The 23,743-nt window shown below is 40.0% G+C and overlaps 2 protein-coding genes and 1 pseudogene across 2 annotated transcripts in view; 2 read left to right on the forward strand and 1 right to left on the reverse strand.

Annotated features, from left to right (window-relative positions):
• Window positions 1–22,722, forward strand: part of LOC149109378 (neural cell adhesion molecule 1-like) — a 30,004-nt gene extending 7,282 nt beyond the window's left edge. The window contains exons 2-8 of the mRNA XM_089294328.1: window positions 1,644–2,029; window positions 2,239–2,269; window positions 11,169–11,423; window positions 14,724–14,987; window positions 16,499–16,795; window positions 21,563–22,275; window positions 22,617–22,722. Of these exons, the coding sequence (XP_089150454.1) occupies window positions 1,644–2,029; window positions 2,239–2,269; window positions 11,169–11,423; window positions 14,724–14,987; window positions 16,499–16,795; window positions 21,563–21,753 (1,424 nt within the window). The 3' untranslated portion in view covers window positions 21,754–22,275; window positions 22,617–22,722. The remainder of the gene's footprint in view (window positions 1–1,643; window positions 2,030–2,238; window positions 2,270–11,168; window positions 11,424–14,723; window positions 14,988–16,498; window positions 16,796–21,562; window positions 22,276–22,616) is intronic.
• The window catches only part of LOC149109379 (V-set and immunoglobulin domain-containing protein 1-like), a 41,250-nt gene that overhangs the window by 7,008 nt on the left and 10,499 nt on the right, over window positions 1–23,743 (forward strand). The window lies entirely within an intron of this gene.
• LOC149109380 (uncharacterized) lies at window positions 18,630–20,278 on the reverse strand (annotated as a pseudogene).

The following is a 23,743-nucleotide window of genomic DNA, read 5'->3' on the forward strand; positions in this document are numbered from 1 at the left end:
CTGAATGTGCAGTTCCAGAAGATATTCACACCCAACACCCATTCACGGTCAGTCAAGAAATTCCAAATTAAAGTATCAGGAAGAGAGAGCTCTAATGGAGAAAAAACCTCCATGTGGGGTATGAATCTTTTCTTGAAGAAAACAATGTCTGAGAAATCATTAATTACAAAATAATGTTTAAGAAACATCTTACCTTCCAGAAAATTTTGTAATCTAGACTAGACCGTGTTTAAAATTCGTATCCCGCGGGAAGCGATGTATCTATTAGCTTACATGTAATCATTGCTTATTACATGTAATAAGTTTTAGAGGACTAGGTGTGAAAGCGAATGCAAAAACAGCATTCAAAACATAACACTTGCGCGCGCAACGCCATAAATGATTACCCTATGGACCCACCTTAAAAGAATTCATGAGATCAATCCCAGAATGTTGAAAACATCGATATCGGAGTATTATCAACGTGGTGACGTTTATTTCTTGTTTTCTTGAGTCTGAAAACACACGCTCGACCGGTAAAAGAAAAGAGCATGTACATTATAATCTTCAAGAAAAGTCAGGCTTAGGCAAACTCTGATGGAACTGATGGTCGGAATAATGGGGTGAATACCGGATGTGGCACGAAATCTTCCCGGGCTGTAACTTTTGCAACAAGTATCAATTCCAGCAATTAACCAGAGTAGGACACTTGGATTACGCGGAGCGGGTTGACAAGTTGGTCAAAACCTAAGCCATGGTGTAATTGTTACTACAGTATACTCGACAGACAATGAATTTTCCTCACGGAAAACTTGTTACTACTCATCGAAAAAATCTAGATTCTGCGAAACACTTTGCTGGTCCCAGAGGTTCTCTTTCTTTCTGCAGCCATCAGCAACAATAACAACGTTTCCTTGCTCGTCGCGTGTTTTCGCCGCCTTGCGGCTCACATTTGATTGAGAAATAGAAAATCACTGGGACCAGGGCTGCAAAAGACAAAAAACATCAGCAATGCATAAATTTAAACCTTTGGTGGTCTTCATCCTACAATGTAACAAATACATAAAATATATAGATTTATCCTAGCCATGGTCACGTGATATTGGTCAGCGGATACCTTGTTTTTATAGGTGTCAATTGCCATAACATGCATGTCCAATATCAAACATGTATGCTGTAAACCAAAGCTGTATGCTTTGGCCGACCAATTAGCTGGATTATGGCCGCCATTTTGCATTGCGCTTCGTCCTCGTCGTCGTCGTTTGTTCGCGCCCACGAGCAATAGCGCTGACAATGTTGACCATAAACAATTTTAAGAAAGCAGTTCATGGGTTCCTATTTGTCAGTGGTGCTAGTACTGACTCCCTTTACATCAATTGACTCGCAGCATCCTTTACTTTGCTACAAACTACATGTCACTGTCCCTGCTCGTTTGTTACTCTTTCCTTTTCGCTTTCCTTTGTCTTCCTGTTAAACAAGTTTTCCTTGCCTTGCGTTACCTCCCTTTTATTCCAGAGTCGCTGGTTTTGTCACATTTCATCTTCTGTTCTTTTCGTCAGTATTGTCTCTGCAAAATCTGTTCTCGTGAGAACAGGATTTTCGCATTTGCAGTATCCTAATATAACTCACACTATTTTCTTATTTGTTTTCAATATTTGATAAAGTCTATGGGTTGAGTTTTGTTACTGAGCCGAACAAAACCACAATGGTATCTACTGGATCTAACCAAACGTTCACATGGCAGTTGAATCTCACTGACCAAGAGAAATCAGAGGAGTTGAAAGTTCAGTTTGGTCGTTGGGATAAAGACCAAGACAATGTTAAAGGCGGTTACCTTATGACGTTCATCCAAAAACCGTCAGCAAATGGAAGCGTGGAGACGTGGAACTTGAAACGATTACAGTGGGTGGGAGACTTGACACGTGGTTATTTTGTGGCCTTTAAACTCTTCGATGCAGAACTTAGTGATTCTGGGGATTATGGGATCAGGTTCCGAGTGGATTTGTTCCCTATAAAAACTGCAGAAAGTTGGTTTACACTCTCAGTACAGGTAAAAACGCATTATTCGCTTTAATACTTATAGTTGATTACAAGGACGAGCTCTGACAGGTTAAATTGCACCGAGAACGCAGCGCAATTGTTGAGTTTCCTCCTACTGAAATTTCCCAGTAATAACAAAACACTGCGCTACTAACACCTTAGGACGTGTAGATTGGAGTGGGGGCAAAATAAACACATACTTGCTGTTTTTCTTTCCAGGATCCACCTCCGTTGCCAACCAAACCACCAGGTGAGACATTCTGCTACAGCAATATATCTTGTTTATGGGATGTAAACATGATTGATCATCGCAGTTGTGCACACAACTTAAGCAGTTGTGAAATTAAAGTCTAAAAAAATCAGACCTGAACGGGATTCGAACCCGTGACCCCTGCGATACCGGTGCAGTGCTCTACCAACTGAGCTTTCAAGCCATCTGGGAGCTGGTTAGTATGTGAGTTCATAATAGCAGAGCTCCGGCGGCCCGAAGGGGCCGCCAAGTGGAGTTCCATACTCATATAGGAAAGAAAAGGAAACCCATGAGGTGATTTTCTCATGGTTATCATGGCTAGCGGTATTGCTCGTGGGGGCGTGCGCACTACGACGGTGGAGTTGCCTAACATGGCGGCCATACTCCCAATAATAGGTTGACAGACACGTGCAGCCTTAGTTTACAGTGTACTTCCTTGATATTGGGCATCCATGTTATGATCAATTGACACCCGTCAAAACAAGGTATCCGCTGACCACTATCACGTGACCATATCGCGGGCTCAAGTTTACAGCTCCTTGAGGTCACGTGTTTTTTTTTAAGTTGACCGCTGACCAAGTGCTGGTTATCGATTGGATCGCGGGTTCATATTAGGCTAACTTGTTGGAAACAGGGCAGGATTGCTCGGAAGCCGGTTAACGCTAACCCAGGATTAAAAGTTAACCGACTTATAACTTTTTCTTCTATACAAATGTTTTTTGCTGTTTTGTTTTGTGTAGATGATGATTATTAAAACTCAAAACAGAAGGCCAAACAATGTACAGAAAACCTCACCGCAAAGTTACAAAATTCAAATCAAAATTCTACCTTTTTCTGCGTTAGCTTAATCGGGCTTGAACAACCCGGCCCAGGAGCTACGCTTTTAGGCTGGCCTAAATCTATATATTATACCCGTAGATGATGAAGAATACAAGTGGATATGTGAAAGATCATATATTTGAACTGCGGAGAAAGTATAAAGATATGCATAACTGCGATGATCAATCATATCTTCATATCTTTCTCCGCAGTTCAAATATATGATCTTTCATATATTCATTTACATTGCTAGCCTGTCGAATAAGGACTGATTTAAACCGGGGCTTGGAACGTTAACTAACAAAATGTTCTATACGACCGTTATGATTAAAACGACAGTTTCAAAAGTTGAACGCTCTACGCGATCATCATCATATAAATGTTTACAAAGGTAGAAAACTAGAGATATGTATTATATTATAATAAAGTTTCCATATAAGGCGCGCTCTGATTGGCTGCAGCAGCGTGATTTATCAGAGAACAGATGCACGAGTTGATGACGGTAAGCGGGCTTTCAAATTTTTGCTTTGCAATTTTGACAAATTTGACCCAATTTAAACATCCCCTGTGACTCAGACAAACGAAATGGAAACGTGCTATTTGTCTGCAGTAAATATGGCTGCACGGAGACCGTTGTTAACAACAGTAGTGTTAAAACTGTACTAAAGTAACAAGTGTTGCAGATTCCGACAAAACAAGTAATGAAGTAAACAAATTCTCAACCTAGCGAATGCTTCGATAAAAGACATTAAATTTTTTACGAAGGCAGAATTATACTTAAGAGGTAAAACAACGTCAGAAAACACCAATTGAGCTTTCTCTGTTTATGATGAAAAGCTTTATTTTTGTAAAAATGCTCAAGGAAAACTTACATGTTTGCTTAATAGCGATCTCCGGTCATCTCAGTGAAGTGAACCTCAACAATTTGTTTTCAACGCTCACCCATGACATTCGAGAGCAGTTTTCCCGAGGGTGGGGTACTCTTTGGATATTTGGTGAGAGTGTACCACACGGATTTCTAAATCTTGGCCCTCATTACGTTCTTTTGCAAACCCGTTTCAGTTTCACTTCAGATGTTTACTTCATGCAGGGACCTTTAACCCTTTGAATACCAACTACGCATAATAATAATATAATAATAAATAAATATTTATATAGTGCCTATCCATGCCTGCTCTAGGCGCTGTACAATTCGCCAAAATGATCTGTACTAATCTTAATAATTAAAAATGTGCATTTAAGAAAGTAATAGAAAGTAAAAATCGCTAAGAATAATAAGTTTTCTTAAAAAGATGAGTTTTGAGTTTAGATTTAAAAAACTTAGATTGTCACATGAGCGGATAGAAACAGGTAGACTGTTCCAGAGTTCAGGAGCGGAAACAGCAAAAGCTCGAGAACCATATGTCTTCAGGTGAAAATTCGTGGGGTTAAGAAGTAATAAGTGTGATGATCGGAGGATTCTGGAAGGTTGGTAGTACGCTACTAGATCTTGAATGTAGACAGGAGATTGTTGATGAAGAGCCGTAAAGGTAAGTAACATAATCTTGAATTTAATGCGTTCAGAAATAGGAAGCCAGTGTAATTCTTTCAGTATTGGAGTGATGTGGTCGTACTTTCGGGAACAGGTGATAAGTCGGGCAGCGGCGTTCTGAACAGACTGGAGCTTTTTTAAAGCACACTTCGGTACATTGTACAAAAGAGAGTTGCAGTGGTCGAGTTTGGAAGACACAAAAGCATGGACCAGGATCTCGGTGGTTTTCGTAGATAAGAATTTCCTTATCCGGGAGATGTTGCGCAGATGATAAGAGGCTGATTTACAAATAGAACTGATATGCGGAAGCATAGTCATAGTACTGTCAAATATCACACCGATGTTTCTAGCAAATTGAGATGGCTGAATTATGTCTTGACCAAAACGGATTGGTGGTAGAGACTGCTGCGGGTTGTGTTTCGAGTATAGATAAAGAAGTTCCGTCTTGTCCTTATTCAGTTTTAGCTTGTTAAGAGACATCCACTTGTCAAGATCAGACAAACATTCCTCAATTTTTCCAACTGCATTAGTTAATTCGACGTCGTTGTTTGTTGAAAAAGAGATATATAACTGAGTATCGTCAGCGTAGAAGTGAAATTGCATTTCGTGGTACCGTAGAATGTCAGCCAGTGGTGCAGTATAAAGTAAGTACAGGATAGGCCCTAGGACCGAACCTTGGGGGACTCCACATTTAAGCTCACGAGACTGTGATTTTTTTCCATCGATTAAGGTAAATTGTGTGCGGTTTGTAAGATAGGAACGAAACCATTCAAGGGCAGTGCCACAGATTGAAAACTTGGATTTCAGTCTTATTAGAAGAATGTCGTGATCAACAGTGTCAAAAGCAGCAGATAGATCAAGCAGCAGGAGTATAACACAGTGACGATCGTCAATGGCACGCAAAATATCATTGTGTACACGTACAAGAGCGGTTTCACAGCTATGAAATCGCTTGTAGGCTGATTGTAGCGGTTCATTAAGTTGGTTGGATTCCAAGTAGTCCTGAAGACGTACTGCAACAACTTTTTCGATGATTTTTGAAATGACCTTGAGATTTGAGATAGGCCTATAATTACTAAGGATTTCGTGGTCCAAGGATGGTTTCTTGAGTAGTGGCAGTAAGACGGCGGTTTTTAGCGAAGGAGGCACATATCCAGATTCCAGGGACAAGTTTACAATCCTGCAAAGCGTGGGTAGAAGCATGTCAAAATTTTCTTTTAACAAGACGGCAGGCAGAGGGTCCAGGCTACAAGACTTAGACACAACAGTGCGTGCAACTTCCGAAAGTTCAACGATTGAAGTAGGTGAGAAGGCATTTAACTGACAGTCGAGCGTTAATTTGTCCAAAGTACAGAAGAGATCAGGCATTTCGGCAGCTTCGAGTTTACATCTTATATTGATAATTTTATTTTCGAAGAAAGTGATAAAATTATTGGCAAGTTCCGTAGCCGAGGAACAAGACGGAAGACACTTCTCGGACTTCCTGTGGAAAAGACGGTCGATGGTGCGAAAAAGAGACTTGTTATCGCTTCCAGCCTCGTCGATAAGATTGGAGTAATAATCCATTTTTGATTTAAAAATAATGTTTTTCACAACAAGGCACTGGTCGACGTAAGATTGGTAATCAGACGCAAGACCGGAACGACGCCAGCACCGTTCACGTTTACGACAAATGGTTTTCTGCTTCCTAATCTCATTATTATACCAAGGAGCATGAGGTCTTAGGGTGATAATCCTTGTGCGCAGAGGTGCATGTTCATCCAAAATAGAGGATAAAACAGCATCATGCTGATCGCAAAGCTCCGTAATATCTGACGAAGCTGATTTGACTAAAGTAGATGAGTTTATATCTTGTCGTAGCTTATGTAAATTGACATTGCACAGCTTTCGTGACTTTAGGACTTGTTTCGGGTTAGGTGGCCTTGAAACAGCCAAGTTACAATGGACAGCAAAGTGATCGGAGATAGCAGGGTCATCGATTGAGAAATTTGATGTCGTTGTTTCATCTAACCTGGTAATAATAAGATCCAAGACATTATCACTTTTATGGGTTGGAATATTGACATTCATGGTATGGCATATATACGTAATTAATGGTTGTGCTCTTTGTACCACTTGTGATGTCATCAATTCAAATGTCATCAGATATTCTTCACGAGCAGATAGTAGTGCTAGCCGAGGCCTTTCCGTACAATGGTCAGGTTTAGATATCGACGACATTCCGACGTCGCAAACCGAAAAACAACCTTATCAGTTTTGGTGCAAAAACGGTGGTAAAATGGTCCACTACGCAAAAGGTAGCCAGTGTAAAAGGGCCGAGAAAAACAGAAAGGAAAGGGGCGACAAACAAAATTGAGAACGATTAAGTCCAAATTTTGGCTTATGCGCATGCCCGGAATTGAAATTTTGCTCAATTTTGTACCTAATCCTCGAAAAATCTCTCCTTTTGCTAAAAAAAAAAAGCTTTCTTAGCAAAACGTAGGCTTATTTAGCGTCATGGCAGCCAAAAAACCTGGCTAAACGGTTAAAAACGGTATTTTTTGGCGAAAGTTTGATATTCAAAGGGTTAACCTCATGGATCGACTTTTTGATTTATCGTCACAATCATCTTTTATGATTGTTCGCCAGCATTTACCTATCTTAATAAGTCGTTTAATTCTAGGGTTTGTAAGCGGTATTTTGCAGTTCAGCCTATGGCTAGCTGTACGTGCATGTCTGCTTGATGCCTCTTTCTTCCGGGTTTCGTGCATGTGGCTGTCAGCCGTGTGTCTAGCTCGCTGTGTATATGAATAATAACTGATTGTCCCCAAGCACGAGAAGAACTGCTGCATTTTTGTGCCTGCACAGTTTAAGGAGAAATTAGATGAAATGTAACATTTTTAGCCGTATGCCGTCAGTTCGCTTTGTTTGGGTGCTGTCCACTGTTGAGATCACAGTTAGAGTGACGGGGAGGGGAGAAGGGGGAATGACATAGATAGTCCGCTTGTCTATAGTGCGTTGAACACCGAGTTGAGATAATGACTTGTGTAACTTTGTCTCAAGCAAGACACTTAAATATGTCTCCCTCCACAAAGGAGTATAAATGACAATGAAAAGCTGAGGGTAACGCTGCGATGGAGGAATTGCATCCCATCCAAAAGGGGTAGAAACGCTTGTAGTCCCTTCATACTATGAAAACCAAGGATGATCGTCGCCTTGTCGGGCCACTAGGCTCAAATGCAGATTCCACCTTTTTTATCAGTTAAGTTATTTATGTTTCGAAGTATAAATCGTTTCCCAAAGGATCATGGATACACACGTATATAAAAAGACGCTACAAGGCCTTTAAAAAATCAATGTGTTTGGTCAGAAATGGGATTATATAGTTTCAATTATAATTCTAAGGGTTTATAATACTTTGTGAGAGACACTGACAATTTTGCTTTGTGCAGTCTCTGGACTGCAGTTCACCTCGCCCTTCAATGGAAACAAGGTGACTGGAGTTCTTGGATCATCTGCTAACTTCACTTGGGCCTTTCAAAACGCGATGGTGTTGTTGACATTGAAGATTTTCTGGTTTCCATAGACAATCTCCAAACAACCACTCCTATAAAGAATCCTCCATACAGAGGACGTGTGAGTGGAGACTGGGATGGAAGCAGCCCTGCACAGGCCACGTTCACACTGAACTCAATCCAGAAAGCAGATGAAAGGTTCTATATTTGCCAACTTGTACCTGAAAGTCTTGATGGACAACCTGTTTATGATACTGTTCAGTTGCTCGTTGTGGATAAGTGAACAAAGGAATTTTTCTCCTTTAATTAATTGGCCTAGGGAGAGGCCCACTTCTTATATGTCTTCCTGTAATAGGAATTTTTTTTTTTTTTGACGTCTCCGTCCGGTGCGGCCAATCACGCGGTCATGCGACGCTCAAGATATACTCAAAAAAATTAAACTTCTTCAGTTGTAATTTCACAAAAAAATTGACCATGACTATTTTCAGAGTAAAAGAATTTTTCTGTGGTCCTATATTTACAAGCCCGCAAATGATCCCCAAATTGGACCGAAAATGATCCGAGAACCGGAAATGATTCCTACAAATGATAGCCCAAACAAATTAGGAATGTCGTGGATTCCATGAAAAGTCTATATGCATATATCTTTTAAATTATCCTAGGTGAAGGAAAGACAAGCGCCTCAAGCATCAAAAGCAACAATAAAAACGCTAAACATACTGCACAAAATAGAAAATTAACATCTGTCGTCTGAATTTAGAAAAGTTTAGAAAACGCACCGCAAAAATAAACATAAATCTTCGAAGATGCCTCTGCTGTTTAATTGACCGCCTAGAATTTTTCCCTGTACACTGCTTACGTCCTCAGTGACACGGGCTTTAATTGCAAATGTAAGATCAAATACAGTAACAGTTACTGTAGTGTCATTTGTAGATAGATTATTTGCATACCGTACGAGTATCGCTTTTGCTTTTGCGACGCGCTATCCCCACATAATACAGATAAAGAAAAACTATTGCTAAACATGTAGGCAACAAAGGAATTACTTGCCCATGCGATAAACCCTACAGCAATGATGCCCTTTGGGATCACCTGGCTTATCTTGGTTGGGCAGTCTGTATGTGGTGGTAATGGTGAGGATAATGATAAAGAAGAACAGGTTGCCCTTACTCAACGAAACACAGCTATCGGCTGGGCTTGCATATATTTGAAGAGGAATTCTTTTTTTCGTTAACAAGTACAAATTTAGCACTTACAATCACACTGACTTAGTAAGTCCATTATAATGCGATACTGTCCTTCATTTTGAGATCAACATAAGCTTGCTGTTCAAACAACATGTTCGCATAAAGGGTGAGTCGTGGTCTTGACACCTCCTACTACCGGAGGTTGAACTGATATCACCAACATTCCATTGAAGTATGACATTTTTAGCCTCTCTTGGTAATACCTTATTTACACGGTACGTGTTACAACTATAGTAACGAAGTGAGCACCTGATCGAAGTGAACGCCTGATTCCCTTTTAGTTGTAGAACATCAGAAGTGTCTCGTGTTGCGACGTACTTAATTACATGATGTATGACACTCTCCCAGGCCGACAAGATGATATATGACACAACATGGTTCTATGTAAAAAGAGATAAACGACCATCTCCTGTTTTCTTGTTTGACTTTCTTCTCTGTCTGTGTTCCTATTACTGTGCATGCTGCATTCGTTTGACAACTCCAATGGATATACTTTACAGTGTCTCTAAAGGTCTTGAAAGCTCTTTTCCACAACGTACTCTTGAAGATACATATCTCACTAATCCGTCTTTCCCTGTGTGTAAATTACTAACGACACCTACTTCCAACTGGTTGCGTGGTGTATTATCATATATGAGAACAGCCTTTGCTGTACGAATGTCTTCTGTTTTCTTGTTTGACTTTTTCTCTCGGTAATAGTGATGTTCGCGCAGACTCGTTAGGTATTCACCGTGTCCTGATGGCTTGAATTCCTTTCTTGTAATACTTTGCTCTTTTCGTTAGTTCCTTAACTGAAATTTGAGATAGGACATAGTCTGGATCTACTTCATTTTCTACAATTTTTTTGTGAATGATCGGGTCGGAGCAGTGGTTTTGTTGAGATCTATGTAAGGATATCTTAATTGACGGCTGTTTAACGTTGTCTCAATTTCTGTGAGTATCGTGTTTAGTTCAATCACGTTCAGACAGGTTTTCCCTACTGTCTTCTTAAAGTATCTTTTCACCAGCCCTTTTTCCCTTTCCTAGAATTCTGCCCACCCGAAGCTCTTTCCGTTATGAATTTCCAGGTGATGTCATAGCTGGGAAGGAACTGTTGTGAAACATTTGTCTTCAAGTACTTGAGTTTGCGTACTATCAAGCTGTTGAGCCCCCGAGGGGGAACTCCCACATGGAGAGGACGGGGGTACTCGTCAGAAATTTTGAAAAAAAACCCTAAGAGGTACCAAGATCCTGTTTTGTGGGCGTGGCTTGAATTTTTTTGTCACCCCCAAGAGGTACCAATAGACCATTTTACAGTTGTCTGTTCAATGACCTGGTCTTTGGATGGCAGCGAGGCTGGAGTTGACCTTGTTTTGATACAGACCTCACTGCTTTTGTCATGTAAATGCACCTAGTTAGCATCAGAACAACTTGTTTTACACAACAAAAGCAGTGAGGTCTATATCAAAACAAGGTCAACTCCAACCTCGCTGCCATCCGAAGGCCAGGTCACTGAGCAGACAACTGTAAAATGGTCTATTCTAAAACAAAACATTATCTCCTGTCATATTTTTCCTCAAAAGCTCCCGCTGTGGACCTTTTGAGGCTGAACTCCCTAAGACGTACCAAAACCGCTCTTGTCACCCCTTATGCGCAGGTGATCATATTTAGTTAAACGTTGTCGCTTCTGTATGCATTGCATGTCATTTATTTCTAATGCTCTCGTAATATTTTAGTTGTGATCTGTTCGAAATATTTGTTCCCCATTTGAAGATTCTATGAAACTTTCATGTGCTCATGAAGAACCCTTCTCTTTTAACATTTTGTAGCGGTACCAAAGATAGACGGGCTTACAGTACAATCAAGTTACATTGAGGGGTCAGCGGTCAGTATCACATGTACAGCATCAGGAACACCCGACCCTGATGTACAATGGATCAGAAATGGAAAAGTGAAAAATTCAGGGAAGAATACAGCGTTATTGACTTTCAGTAATATAAACAGAGTAGATGGTGGACAGTACACCTGTAGAGCCAACAACTCAGTAGGAAGTGCTGAAAATCACACGACACTTGTGGTTCATTGTAAGTAATGTTTTGGAATTGCTGATATTTATGAACTGATGACATCAATGTACCCCGGTCCCAGAGGTTTTTCTTGATTTTTCTTCTTTTCGCGAAGCGGCGAACAAGAGTCGCGAAGCGGCGAGAAAGAGAAACCTCTGGCTACCTTGGACTTGAATCTCACTTTTATGCAGACGCCAGCTGTCAAACGCGTCAAATTGATTACAAAAGGGACCAATGGCAACTTAGCAATCACGTGCTTATCAGCCGCTAATGGTTTCTACTTCGGTGGTGGAGAGTGGTATCACTTGACCTACTTGGCCGGGGTCAAAGCGCGTGTTTGCAAGAATTAATGTCTTCATCCGCAACGATCGCGAAGGTTCAGTCTTGTTAAACATGACTGCTGAGCATGTTTCTCCACTTACTCGTTTTGTAAGAAGGACTCGGGACTTCCGGATAGAAAGGCATAAGCTTCTTGTCTTCGCTGCTCAAACTGGCCACAAATGCCACGGTTTCGCAGTTCGTGGATATGAGAGTCCACGAGAGACTTAGAGGACACACAACCAAAATTACGGGCATGATGAGAGTATGAGTAACCTGACAGGTACATGTATTTGCAGACATTAGGGAGCAACTGAAATGTAATTGATTTTCCACGTCCGGTTGGCAGTATGGCAAACAACACATCCTTGCGATTTATGACTGCGAGCAAGGCTTTCTTTTGATGTTCGGTGAGACTTTCAGTCTCTTGAAAACGTTCCTCGACTACCGAAGTCAAAATTTCTTCGAAGACACTGTCAGAAACATAATCCATGTCGAACACAAGCGAATCTTGAACGTGTATATTATTATAAGTATTTTGCAAACAAATTCCTTCCCTGGTATAAAGGCAAAATTTACCTCAAGAAGTGCAGTGACAGATATCCCCACCGTCCCCTCGGTATTACCAATCAAACGAACCAATCATATTGATTTGCGTGTTTGTAAAAATATCAACCAATCCGAGCCCAAGGGTCAAATCCTGACCCTCGCGTCTGCATGAAAGTGAGATTCAAGTCCAAAGTAACCAGAGGTTTTTCTTTCTCGCCGCTTCGCGACTTGTGTTTGACCTGGGAATTTAAACACGGTTGCTCCCAAAGGATGTGCGTGGCTTCTTTGATTTTCAATTGGAAGCTTGTGGAAGCAGAGTTGACAATTTGAAATCAACCTTCTGAACAAAGGGAGTGACAATTTTCAGAACTTCTCAGATGTTTAAGAATGTGGGAATGTTTGTCAGGGGAGAGATGTCCGCGGGTGCGAGTGGCAAAGTGTCGGTTAGTTTCACCAACAGAACAGGCATTAAAGCCTGCACATGAAAACTTTTAAATGACTCGCGATCGTAAATCTGCAGGGATAGGATCCTTGACCCCAAACCAACTCCTGATTTTAAACGGGGTGAACACCAACTTAATGTCTAGGTCAGTGCAAAAAGTGCTAACTAATTTCTTAATTCCGCGTTGCGTTGTGATTGAAAAAGGACCGATGTACGGTAATTTAAAATACAAACAATTGTCCTCACGAGTAGCACCCTTAGAGGAATCGGAGGTAAAATAATTGTTAAGAAATTTTCTAACAACATTCTCGATGACGTTAGGAGGGAGAAAATTCTTCCCTTAAATATTAATTGTAATGCGTTTTAAGACTCGACTTGACAAATTCTAAAAAAATGGCAAGTCTGCGTAGACGCAAAGCCGTGGACAGACGGCTAATTTAGTTTCATTGTTCTTTTCCGTTTAGTTCCAGTCCAGTTTACCGCATTACCGCAAAACCAAACAGTAAATGAAACAAATCCTATTGTTGTGAGCTGTGATGCCGCAGGTTTTTTCCGAACCTTCTTTCAAATGGAAAAAAGATGGACAAATTTTGTCTCAGCCAAAGCAACTAAGCATTCAAATCAGTGACAGAAGTAATACTGGATTGTATGTGTGTAATGCAAGCAACGGAGTAGGACAAGATAAGACAGCGCAGGCTTACGTTACTGTGTAATGTAAGTCTACATCCCATCATGTCATACAGTTGTATTAGCTGTTGCAGCACCTTAGCTATCAACTGTAGTAGCTAAGGAACTAGTTTTTTGTGTAACTCTTAATTAAATTGCACAGTCCTATAATGTACCACCTAGTATATTGATGTTAACACACCGATTGTTACAACAATTTACTTAGTTATGAGATGATGACATAAATACAATCAAAGGCTTTAAATGGGTTTCATCGGTTAATATTTCAATGAAGCTAAGTAATTATTAATAATTAATTTAAAATTATAGTTTTCCACGGTAACGTAATCTATGTTTGTTAACATTCACTTTCGTGTATGGAGTGATGTGATTACAGTAATAGTTCAAAATATTGCTTTAGATACTAATGCTTTACAATTTCAAATTACAGTAGTAATGCAATATAATAACTAACGTCAAACGTTTGAAATATGTTGAAGAATTTTACAATATTAATTAAAATTAATAGCAATCCCGGCCATCAATTCGTGAGCAATCTTCTAACTTCCTTTACAAAAGGGCTTGACTAAGTCAAATATCGACATATGAGATATTGTATATTTTATTCACAAAGATATTGCTGTGTTTGTTACCAACACTCCAATGTTTGAAGTTAAAGGAATAATACAATGTAATCCTCAAATAATCAGTTCTGCTGAAACCTTTTGTTAATTATTTAGATTCGCCCAAGTTTATAACAGTGCTATACTGAAATTCTGTTTGACAGAGGCGGCTTTCTTTTTAGTGAGGAAGAAGACCGGGGTGAAGGACAGTCATTGTAAAAGCTTTATTACACTTGAGAACTCTACCTGCTCTATGACATACATTTTATTCTCCTAACTTGCGAAGTTCAAACATATGTATCACACAGTGAATCACTCTCTTTCTCCGGGGTACACATGAAATTGTTGAGGCATTTCTTCTGGCTCTTTAAACACGTCTTGTTGGGCTGCAAAGACTTGAGCAAGTATCTCCATTTATCCGCTTTATCGATGTCGCCATTCCACGTTACAGATTATGGTACAGTTATACTTTATAAATCTCAGGAACTGAGCCTTATTGCATGTTAACCTAGTGGTTGTATCAACTTGCTCACAGGCAGTCTCCGATAGCTCAGTGGTTAGAGTCGGTATCTGGAGGCCGAGGGTGGACTGACATTAAAGAGTCAGATTTTTTTCTTTTCTAAGAAATACAGTCCACTATACATATTGTGAAACATGTTTGCTGTTACCAGCCATCGCTATCCAGTCTTCCTGATATTGGATGTTATTTTAAATTTTTAGATCCGCCTACAATAAAAGAAGTCACTTCATCAGCTGATAAGTCTTGGATTGGTCAGACAGTGTCGTTGGAGTGTGTGTCAGATGGTGTTCCTACACCAACACTCACCTGGTATAAACCTGATGGCAGTCAAATAAGCAGCGTTACGACTACACAGAACCCAGATGTGAAAATGAGCGTAGATCAAGATTTTAGCGGTTACAAGTGCGATGCTGACAATGGACTCGCTCCTGCTAATTTCAAGATAGTGAAAATAGAACAAATAAGTAGGTCCTTTTTGTCGTAATTTCAAAATAACGTATTTTATGCTGACTTTAAGTTTCTTTTTACTGCGTCTTTCAATAACACGTGAAGTTCCAAACTTACCTAACGATTGCGCTTTTGACTGCCAGCAGTCATAATTACGACAAGATCCAAGAAACCTAGAAAAGAAGAAACAAAATGGATTGAAATCTGCCAATCACAATCCAAAGACGTGACCTTTCAAACCCTTCTGTTTCCTGAAATAATTGATGACAGCTAAACACGTAACCGCCAGCTGAGCAGATTTCACGTATCACTGAGATGCGCAGTATAGAAGGGCAGTTTTAGTAAATAGTAAATGGTTTGAACCCAGGAGTATCAGTAGTTCGCATAGAGTGATCGTCCGGGTGAGTGTAGTTCTGAAAAGAACACTGAGCAGACTGAACTGACTGAACACAAACGAGCCACGAGAAATGGTGATGCCAACAATCACATTGCTGTACATCATCAACTAACAAACCACAACATTGACTGGGAATCTGCTCAGTGCTTAACTTACAGTACAAACTATTTTCAACGACTGACTCTGGGAAGCTGGTACACTAACCTAGAACAAACGCCTCTTAACAGATGTCAACAACTACGGGCGCCTTACAAACGACTTATCCATGACGGAAACGAAACCGACAAACGGACTTCTAACAGACCGACTTAACAATACACGGACCAAAACTCGACTCATTTGACTAACAATAGACGGATCGAAACCCACCAATGACTGATGACAAACTTTACACGAGTCTTTCAGCCAATACCATCATGGCTATACTGACCAATCACGTTCAACGGACCAGACTTATAACATCATCGACTGACAAACACTATTCACTTGACTCTGAAGATGACTTCCGCTCAGGTTGTCGAAACGTCAGTCACCAACAACAGTTCTTTTCAGAACTACACTCACCCGGACGATCTTACTTTTTGTTTGCTATGACAAGGTTAACAATAACTGTATGTTATTTGCCGGTCGGGAGGTCCGACCAAATAATGTGTTTATTTTTTTTTTCTCCAGCCGTTTAATTCAAATCTGGCGTACGCGTGCGTTTGACATTTCGGGCACAAAAGCGATACTGTTTGCTTGGAATCCAGAATTGTTTTACTCTGTGTTGAATTTTTACATTTTACGTTATCTTACGGTGTCACAAAAAGCTTGAAAAGTTGCCAAAGTTGAAAATTTCGGAGCAGTCCGTAATCGAAGTCCGATTGGGAAAATCCGGACTGCTGAAGCGCGCGCGTTTAGCCAATCAGATTCAAGGATTTTGGGTTCTGGACAGCTGAGAAGCTGGAGAAGCAAATGAAATTCAATTGAGTAGTAGTGATTTTTCGTGATGTTGTAGAAAGGGATTCGTGCACAGAACAACCTCGAGTAATGAAACTCTTTATTATGAAATATTAAACCACGTGCTTCTTTAATAACTTTTGTGTTATCCGTATTTTTTTCTTTTTTTTTTTTTTTTTTTCGTTCTCTTAGAGAAGCCAGGCTCCCCAGCCATCGCTCAGTTAGACATTCAAGCCGCTTCACAGCCTTCACTAACAGTGAAATGGACTGCACCAACTGATGATGGAGGGAGTCCTATCACAGCATACCGAGTGGTTATACTGAAGGGTGACACTGAGATAAAGAATGAGAATATAACTGACCCTGCTATAATACTTCTGTCTGTTGGAGGTCTGGAGAGAGATACCAAGTACACTGTGAAGGTGTTCGCGAGGAATGCTGTGTTTGAGGGACCTGCTGCAGAAAAGGAAGTGAAGACTAAGTATGAAGGTAACAAACTGTAATGCTGTCACGCCATCACGATTTTTGTATTTGGATTATCAGTTGTTGACGAATCATTTTCAAATGATGTAATTTACTCCAGACACGTACATAATATACACCTGAAAGAAGTAATACAGAATAAAAATTTAAACCAGTTTTAAGGATGGCTCGATTTTTACTAGCGACGGAACTTGGGCGAAGAACGGTAGTTTGTCTGATAATTTGTACGTGTATAAACACGGAGAAGCAAACGGATCATCGACGCACAACCTAGTTTTAGTTTTATTTCGTTTTGACGGATGGTTCGTCTGTTTGCGCGTATTTATACACAGTCGAATTATTAGATGAACTGTCGTTCTTTTCCCAAGTTCGTCTCAAACAGATAATCCGTCTCTATTATAAATCAAGCAAATTGAGAGTAGAACCTGTAATTTTTTGATAAAATTGGGAGAGGCAGAGGCAGCGTGGCCGAGTGGTTAGGGACGCCGGACTTGAAATCCGGAGGTCGCGGATTCAAGTCCCGCTCTGACCACTGAGCTGGAGTTGTTTCGCGGGAGACCTTTGTTCAACTCCTCGGTCATGCTTGCAAATAGCCAACTGGTCTGCCTTCCGCCAACTGAGATTTTTAAGCCTATTATGCTTATTTGCGATATTTCTTTGTTTCAGTTTAAGTGGCATGCCTGAAAACTTGCTAGTTGTAGCTAAGTGCATCTACTACTATAAACATTAAAAAAAAAAGCTCATTTAGTCTTTCCAGAGACAGAGAAATCGGGAGTGGATTTCCTTGGTAATACAACATAAACCGCCCCCGACTTTAAAGATGGTGATTGATAATCTAGATTTGTTATGACAATACACTTTAGCTAGTTTTCTCGAGCGAAAATTCCACAGTTTGTGACACAGTTTGCTTTATTTCTGTGACTGTCAACAAATACCATGTATGGTAACACCAAATAGTCAGTTTGAGTTAATGACCAGAAAGGAGTATCCCCAGGGAAATTTAAATTTAATATATAGATTTAGCCAAGCCTGAAAGCGGAGCTCCTGATCACAGTAATCAACCATAAATGAAAAGAGGTTTTTTCCCCTGGATCAGAAACTCAAAAATTGATCAACTGTGAGCATGTGACTGTTCAGTGTGTGATTTCACTATTTTTTTCTAGTTACATTTTAAAAAACCCTACCAAATGAGTCTACCCAAGATTGTAGAAATTACGTATGCAATATATCAGGGACGATTGTGCAGGGGATATTGTCGGAAGAAAAGTCAACAACACGCCAGGGTTTAATTTGCGCCGAAATTTTGCCTGTGCATGTACCTCGTCCCTCTCCCCCAAAGTAATAACCTGGCTTGAGCCCGCAATCCAACCAAAAACCCACTACTTTATCAGCGGTCAACTTCAAAAAGCACGGGACCAAGATGAGTTCTTGACCTGAGCCCGCGATATGGTCACGTGACACTGGTCAGCGGATACCTTCTTTTGGGGTAAGAGAAGCAAGAGGAGCTGTGAAAATCTTTAGGGCAGTACGCGATGGCATGGAAAGTAAAGGCAAAAACGCGCTAACGAGAGTTTCTGTAATGCGCTTTCTATGGCTAACAAGTTTTCATATAGAAATAAAAAACGCGCCCGAGTGCATTGTTGAGTTATATAAGCACGCGGGAATTTTTAAGAACACGAGAGAAGTGCATAGAGAAGCACGAGGCGCAGCCGAGTGCTTCTCGCACTTCTCGAGTGTTCTTAAAAATTCCCAAGTGCTTATATAACTCAACAATGCACGAAGGGCAAGTTTTTTTATTTCTTTTATAAAATGTAAACCACCACATTAACATAAAGACATATTAAACAAGAAAAGGATTGCGAATTTTAATTAATCAAAATAAGTATTCTCCTTACATGTACATGCTTTCTTTTTATTGGCTTAAATGCTGAATGAAAAGTAAAACCGTTCCCTTTGTGGCAAGAAACAAACGTTTTCTAAAAAAAGTCAGAACGGTTCTAAAGAAATTATTACAGCAAAAAGAATCTTCGAAAGCTGAAGCAGTTCCCCAGTTCACTGACTTTTGCTCTGAGGAGGATAAAGATTAATTTGCATTGAACCGATTGTGCAAGAATTGAACATGCCGCCAAGCATTTCGCTGTGGATTCGTTGTGGTGGATGATCGGCTGTGCGTTTCAACCACTCTGCCTGATACTTCTGCTGCTTTTGGCTGACTAAAAGGCTCATCGCATTGTGGAGATTTCTGTTTTGTCTGGTCGGCCCCTTGTAGAGCAGTAGACAAGACATCACTACATTTCCTGAGCTGGATAGACGACGGACGAGAATTGTAATGCTGGAGACTATTCGGGTTTCTGTGTCCCGAAATGTGGCAGATGTGGCGATCTGACAAACCGGCTTGAGACCACAAGGTTATCGCTGTCGCCCGAACACAGTGATTTGTGTAAACTTTGGAAAGCTTGGCCTTTGTACTTATTTCTTTCATCATGTTTCCAAGAGTGTTGACACCAAGCGGGCGGTTTTCGTACCAGATTTCGGGTGTGATAGCGGATTCATTCCAGTCGCGTCGAGGTTGCTGAAATAAGGCTTCGCATTTCGGATTCAGCTTGGAGATATACAAACTCAGCGCTCGGTATCCGTCGTTCTCACTCTCTGTTTCGTACATACGAGCCGTCTTCTCAAAGCTAGATCGGTCTTGAAGTCCACCGGGATGTTTTTTGGTGGTCTCGTCGTGGGTCATAGTAACGTAGCGCTTGCCTTGCTCGTCTACTTCAAATGAAAAACTCGTCGGCTTCAAATTTCTCTGCCCTTCACGACCTCTTCTACACCAGTAGAGAACAACATGGAACCACACGTTTCTCAGCAAAGACCATGGATTTGCAAGGCTTAATACTGGACCAGCTTTCAATTTCTGCAAGTCGTCAACTGGCATGGCCTCTTTGTGCTGCACATTTTCCTTCCCTTGCTGTTTCAGGCTCTTAATTTTGGCGTTCAGTATACGGTTGGAATTTGAAAACGTTGAAGAATTTAGCTTCAAACTTCTGTTATAAGGTGGGTTGTTCAAATGCCTCTCTATTGCATTTCTGAACGTAATTAAGGACGACTTGCTGTACTCTTCACCCGTTTTGCTTCGTGCTTCTGTATAAAACTGTGACAGACTGTTGTCAAGTTGTTCGTCGCTCATTTCCTCTAGTTTTGGCAGCACAGGAACTTTTTGTGCACCCCATTCTAGGAAAAGAAAACATTTTTTCCAACTCAGCCTTTAAGTGTTGCAAGCGTATTTCGAGTGGTTAACTGTTAAATGATATACGCAACAGCTGCTAGAAAACATTTAATTGTATAAACAAGTGAAATGTTGCTTTTTGTTGACAAAGATGTAGATAAGCCAGTATAACTCATTATTTAGGAAGCATTGTAATATGCTTTTTTCGTCATTCTGCCTTTTAAATTAAAACAGGTTTTAAGTTTTAGTGTTTGAGATGTGTATTGGATTGTAGTTATGTTTACGTAAATTCATACCTTTGAAAGCGTTTACTGCCCAATTTGTCGAGCTCTTCGTAGACTTTGCTTGCGTTTCCACCAAAAGCCGGTTTCTCTCCGCTTCTGTCAGTTCTGCAAACCGTTTTTTCTTTGGAACAGGTGCCTCATTTTGAGACTCCTTAACGCTGCTACTTTTCTCGGCGTTCAGGAATTCGAACCCGAGTTGAAACCGTGGAAATTCTTCAGCCATAATGGCGGACGGACTAGCTGATTCTCAAATTTTGTCCAGGGCAAAATTTTCGTGACGTAGCTTGCGTGCATATGTTGAGTTATAATGCACGCGCGTGACGTAAGCAGAGTGCTTTATGGAGCTATAATGAACTCGAACTGACCAATCACAGCGCGCGCAATTACTCGAACATTTTATAATAGTTAATAGAGGGGAATGGTTATGAAACTCGACAAAGTTCTTTGTTGTATGTTTTTGTTCTCTTTTATGGCCTTGACCGTGCACAAAACACAATAGTTGTTTACAACTGACCGAGGAACTAACCAATAGAAATGTTTTGGTTACGTAACTGTTACAAAGTGTATGAGCGTAAAACAAAAGATTGTGCACGGTCGTGGACCTTCCGACATGAATCTTGGCATCTTTCTTTGCTCCTTTGACGTTTGCCGGGCTTCATAACCATCCGCCTCTATTAACTATGATTTCACCCAAATTTGGTGTGTGCTTTTAATCTTAAACAAGTCTTAAATTTCTGTCTCATTTCTAATTTAGACTTTACAACAACTTTTTTTCCAAATTCTTAACAGTTCTTCTATTTTTACATCATTACATTCCTGAGTTTTGGATTTAATTTTGAAGCTGTTGTAACCAAGTTGGAGAACCAAAAATGGCAGAAGTGACGTCATTTTCCCGTTCTGTCACGCTTCGATTGACATGCGAGAAAGAAAAAATAAACCCTGGACAAATAGGGGTAACAGCGTACCTTAATTTTACAACTTTGCATTTGCAGCTTTGCAAGTAAATACAGTGGAATGTATTGTGGATACATTTCAGTGAATGATCATCACAGTTGTTGTTGTTGTTGTTGAATGTTTATAGTCGTCGATGCTCTTAGCTATAACTCTGGACACAGCAACAAACAATGTTTTAATTTGTTTTACAGCTACGTACGTTGTGTACATAACGGCGCTAATCATTCAAGTCTTTACTTTACAGCTTTATTGTTTAGTTTAAGGTGGGGGTTTGTTCCAGGGGTTTTAATTGTTTCGTTTTCCATCGGGTGCTAGCTCTGGTGGCAGTGGTGGTGACCAAACTCCAGCTCCTACAGCTCCCGGTTAGTCTTCTACATGAATATGAACATATACAGACAACAGGGAAGAGTGTCACGATAGGGTGGTGTTTACAAATAAATGTGGTGTTTGAGTGGTGCAAGGGTCGCGTATCTAGAGAAGTGTATACTATTCTAGACTCCTTCTAGTTTTACCATCTGCTGTTCAACACTCTTTAATGTTATTTTCTTTTAACTTTCCTGGCACTCTCTTTCATTACGGGAAAAAATCTGCGTATTCTAACATATATGTCAATTTTGCAACATTCGCTTTGATGTTTTGGCGTAAGCTTTTACAAGTTCTATTTATTCACGCCATCGGAAAATCATAATAGTTCGTCTACATTCACATTTAAATTTTGCTCTCCAAACGATTTACCTCATAATCCTGCAGACCAAGCCATAGCGACTCTCAGCCTCTGTCAGCTTGTTTTTGTTGCATTAAAAACGCAGATGGTAGGGGGGGAAGGGAGGAATGGCTCGATAAGAAATCTCCTAGAGTCCAGAGGGTACAACTTTCGCAACAGTCATTAATATGTCAATACTTTCTTGACACTATAGGAAATTGTGAAGACAGGCTGACTACTCCATGCCAACCGTATAAGGATGCTGGTTATTGTGATACGTACCCTGATAGCATGACGTATTGGTGCGAGAAGACATGTTTCATGTGTAAGCTGTGCAGAAATTAGTTATAGGAAAAAGACCTAATCGTAAGAAAGATTTCAGTAGAGAGGTGTTCATGGCCAATAATGGAACAAGTCCATAAAAATGAATTCAGATCGTTTACCATAAGCCAAACCACGAGCGTACATGCGCATATAACATGCTACCACGCATCAAACAATAATCGGTTACATGGCAACTGAAAAATAATGTTAATACCATTTGTATGTACTTTCAAAACAGTATATAAATTCAGTGATAGTTGTAAGGAAGAATTCATGTGTATATTGACTGCCCGTAACTTAACTAATGTACTGAAAGTCATTTTTTTCTATGTTTGGTTGCAGGTCAGGGATAAATGATGAAAAACACGTGTCTACCTTAATAGATCGGGGTTTATTCTTGTAAAAGTATATGAAATTAACAAGAGAATAAAATCAACAGATCAAAACATATGTTGGTTTTGGTTCATTCATTTTCTCTTCTCTTTTTTTCGTCTTTCCAAAGTTTTGGAGGAACATTTTGATGCAAATGGATAATTAAATTCCTGAGAAGTCAAAATGAAGGACATTTTCGGTTTCTTGACATTTACAGAAAAACCTTTTCGTAGCTAGAGAAAGAAGTCTTCGTAAAAACTGCCTTTAAAATTGGTAATTTTACTGAGCGTTAATATACGTTCAGTATCACTAATAATATGATTTCCCATTTTCTACAGACGTACGTCAACCTCAAAGAATACGACAATACTTTGTACGCAAATGTAGAGGATCTCAAAGCTGAATAACCAATTTATCGCCTAATTTGTTATCAAGATGTTGGTTTTTATAAATACCTTTCACTGCCCGGACAGTTCCAATAAAACTGATCCACATTCTAACTCCCTAAACCCTGTTCTAGCTAAATAACAGTTGGGTACCCCTTCTATTCGACTTTTATGACCATGACGCAAAAAGGGTTTTCGTTTTAAAAGCCCCTCTCTCCCACTCCCTTCCGATGGGCATCCCTGATATAACCTTATAGCCGGCTTAGAACTCGGTTTTTATGATAATTATGAGGTAATCTTTTGAAAAAATATAACTCTCAATGAGAAGCAGAATATAACGTCATTTAAGTCTTATTCTCGTTAAGAGACACGATTATAGACTGATAGGAAGAGTAGTTTTTTACATCTTATTGACTGAGTTTGGTTATACATACAGTTATCAATATGAAGTTTTTTGTAATGGGATATGTAATCATCAAGTTTGCAAAGTTAAGGCTGTTAACCAAATGAAATCGCGTTTTAGCCGAGTATTTCGAAACAAGTTTAACAGAAATCTATCCTCCCAGGACGCTTTTTCAATCATCCCTTGCTTCCTCTGTTTTCCGAATCCAAGATGAAGAATTTAGCGCTACCTCACTCGCTCAAAATACACCTGCATTGCAGGCTATGGGAAATCGGTCTCGCTATTTCGCTGTTGAAGAAAAAAAATCA

The sequence above is a fragment of the Orbicella faveolata genome, unplaced genomic scaffold (assembly GCF_042242905.1).
Source record: "Orbicella faveolata isolate gen_17 unplaced genomic scaffold, um_ofav_v1 contig_25, whole genome shotgun sequence".
Taxonomy (NCBI): domain Eukaryota; kingdom Metazoa; phylum Cnidaria; class Anthozoa; order Scleractinia; family Merulinidae; genus Orbicella; species Orbicella faveolata.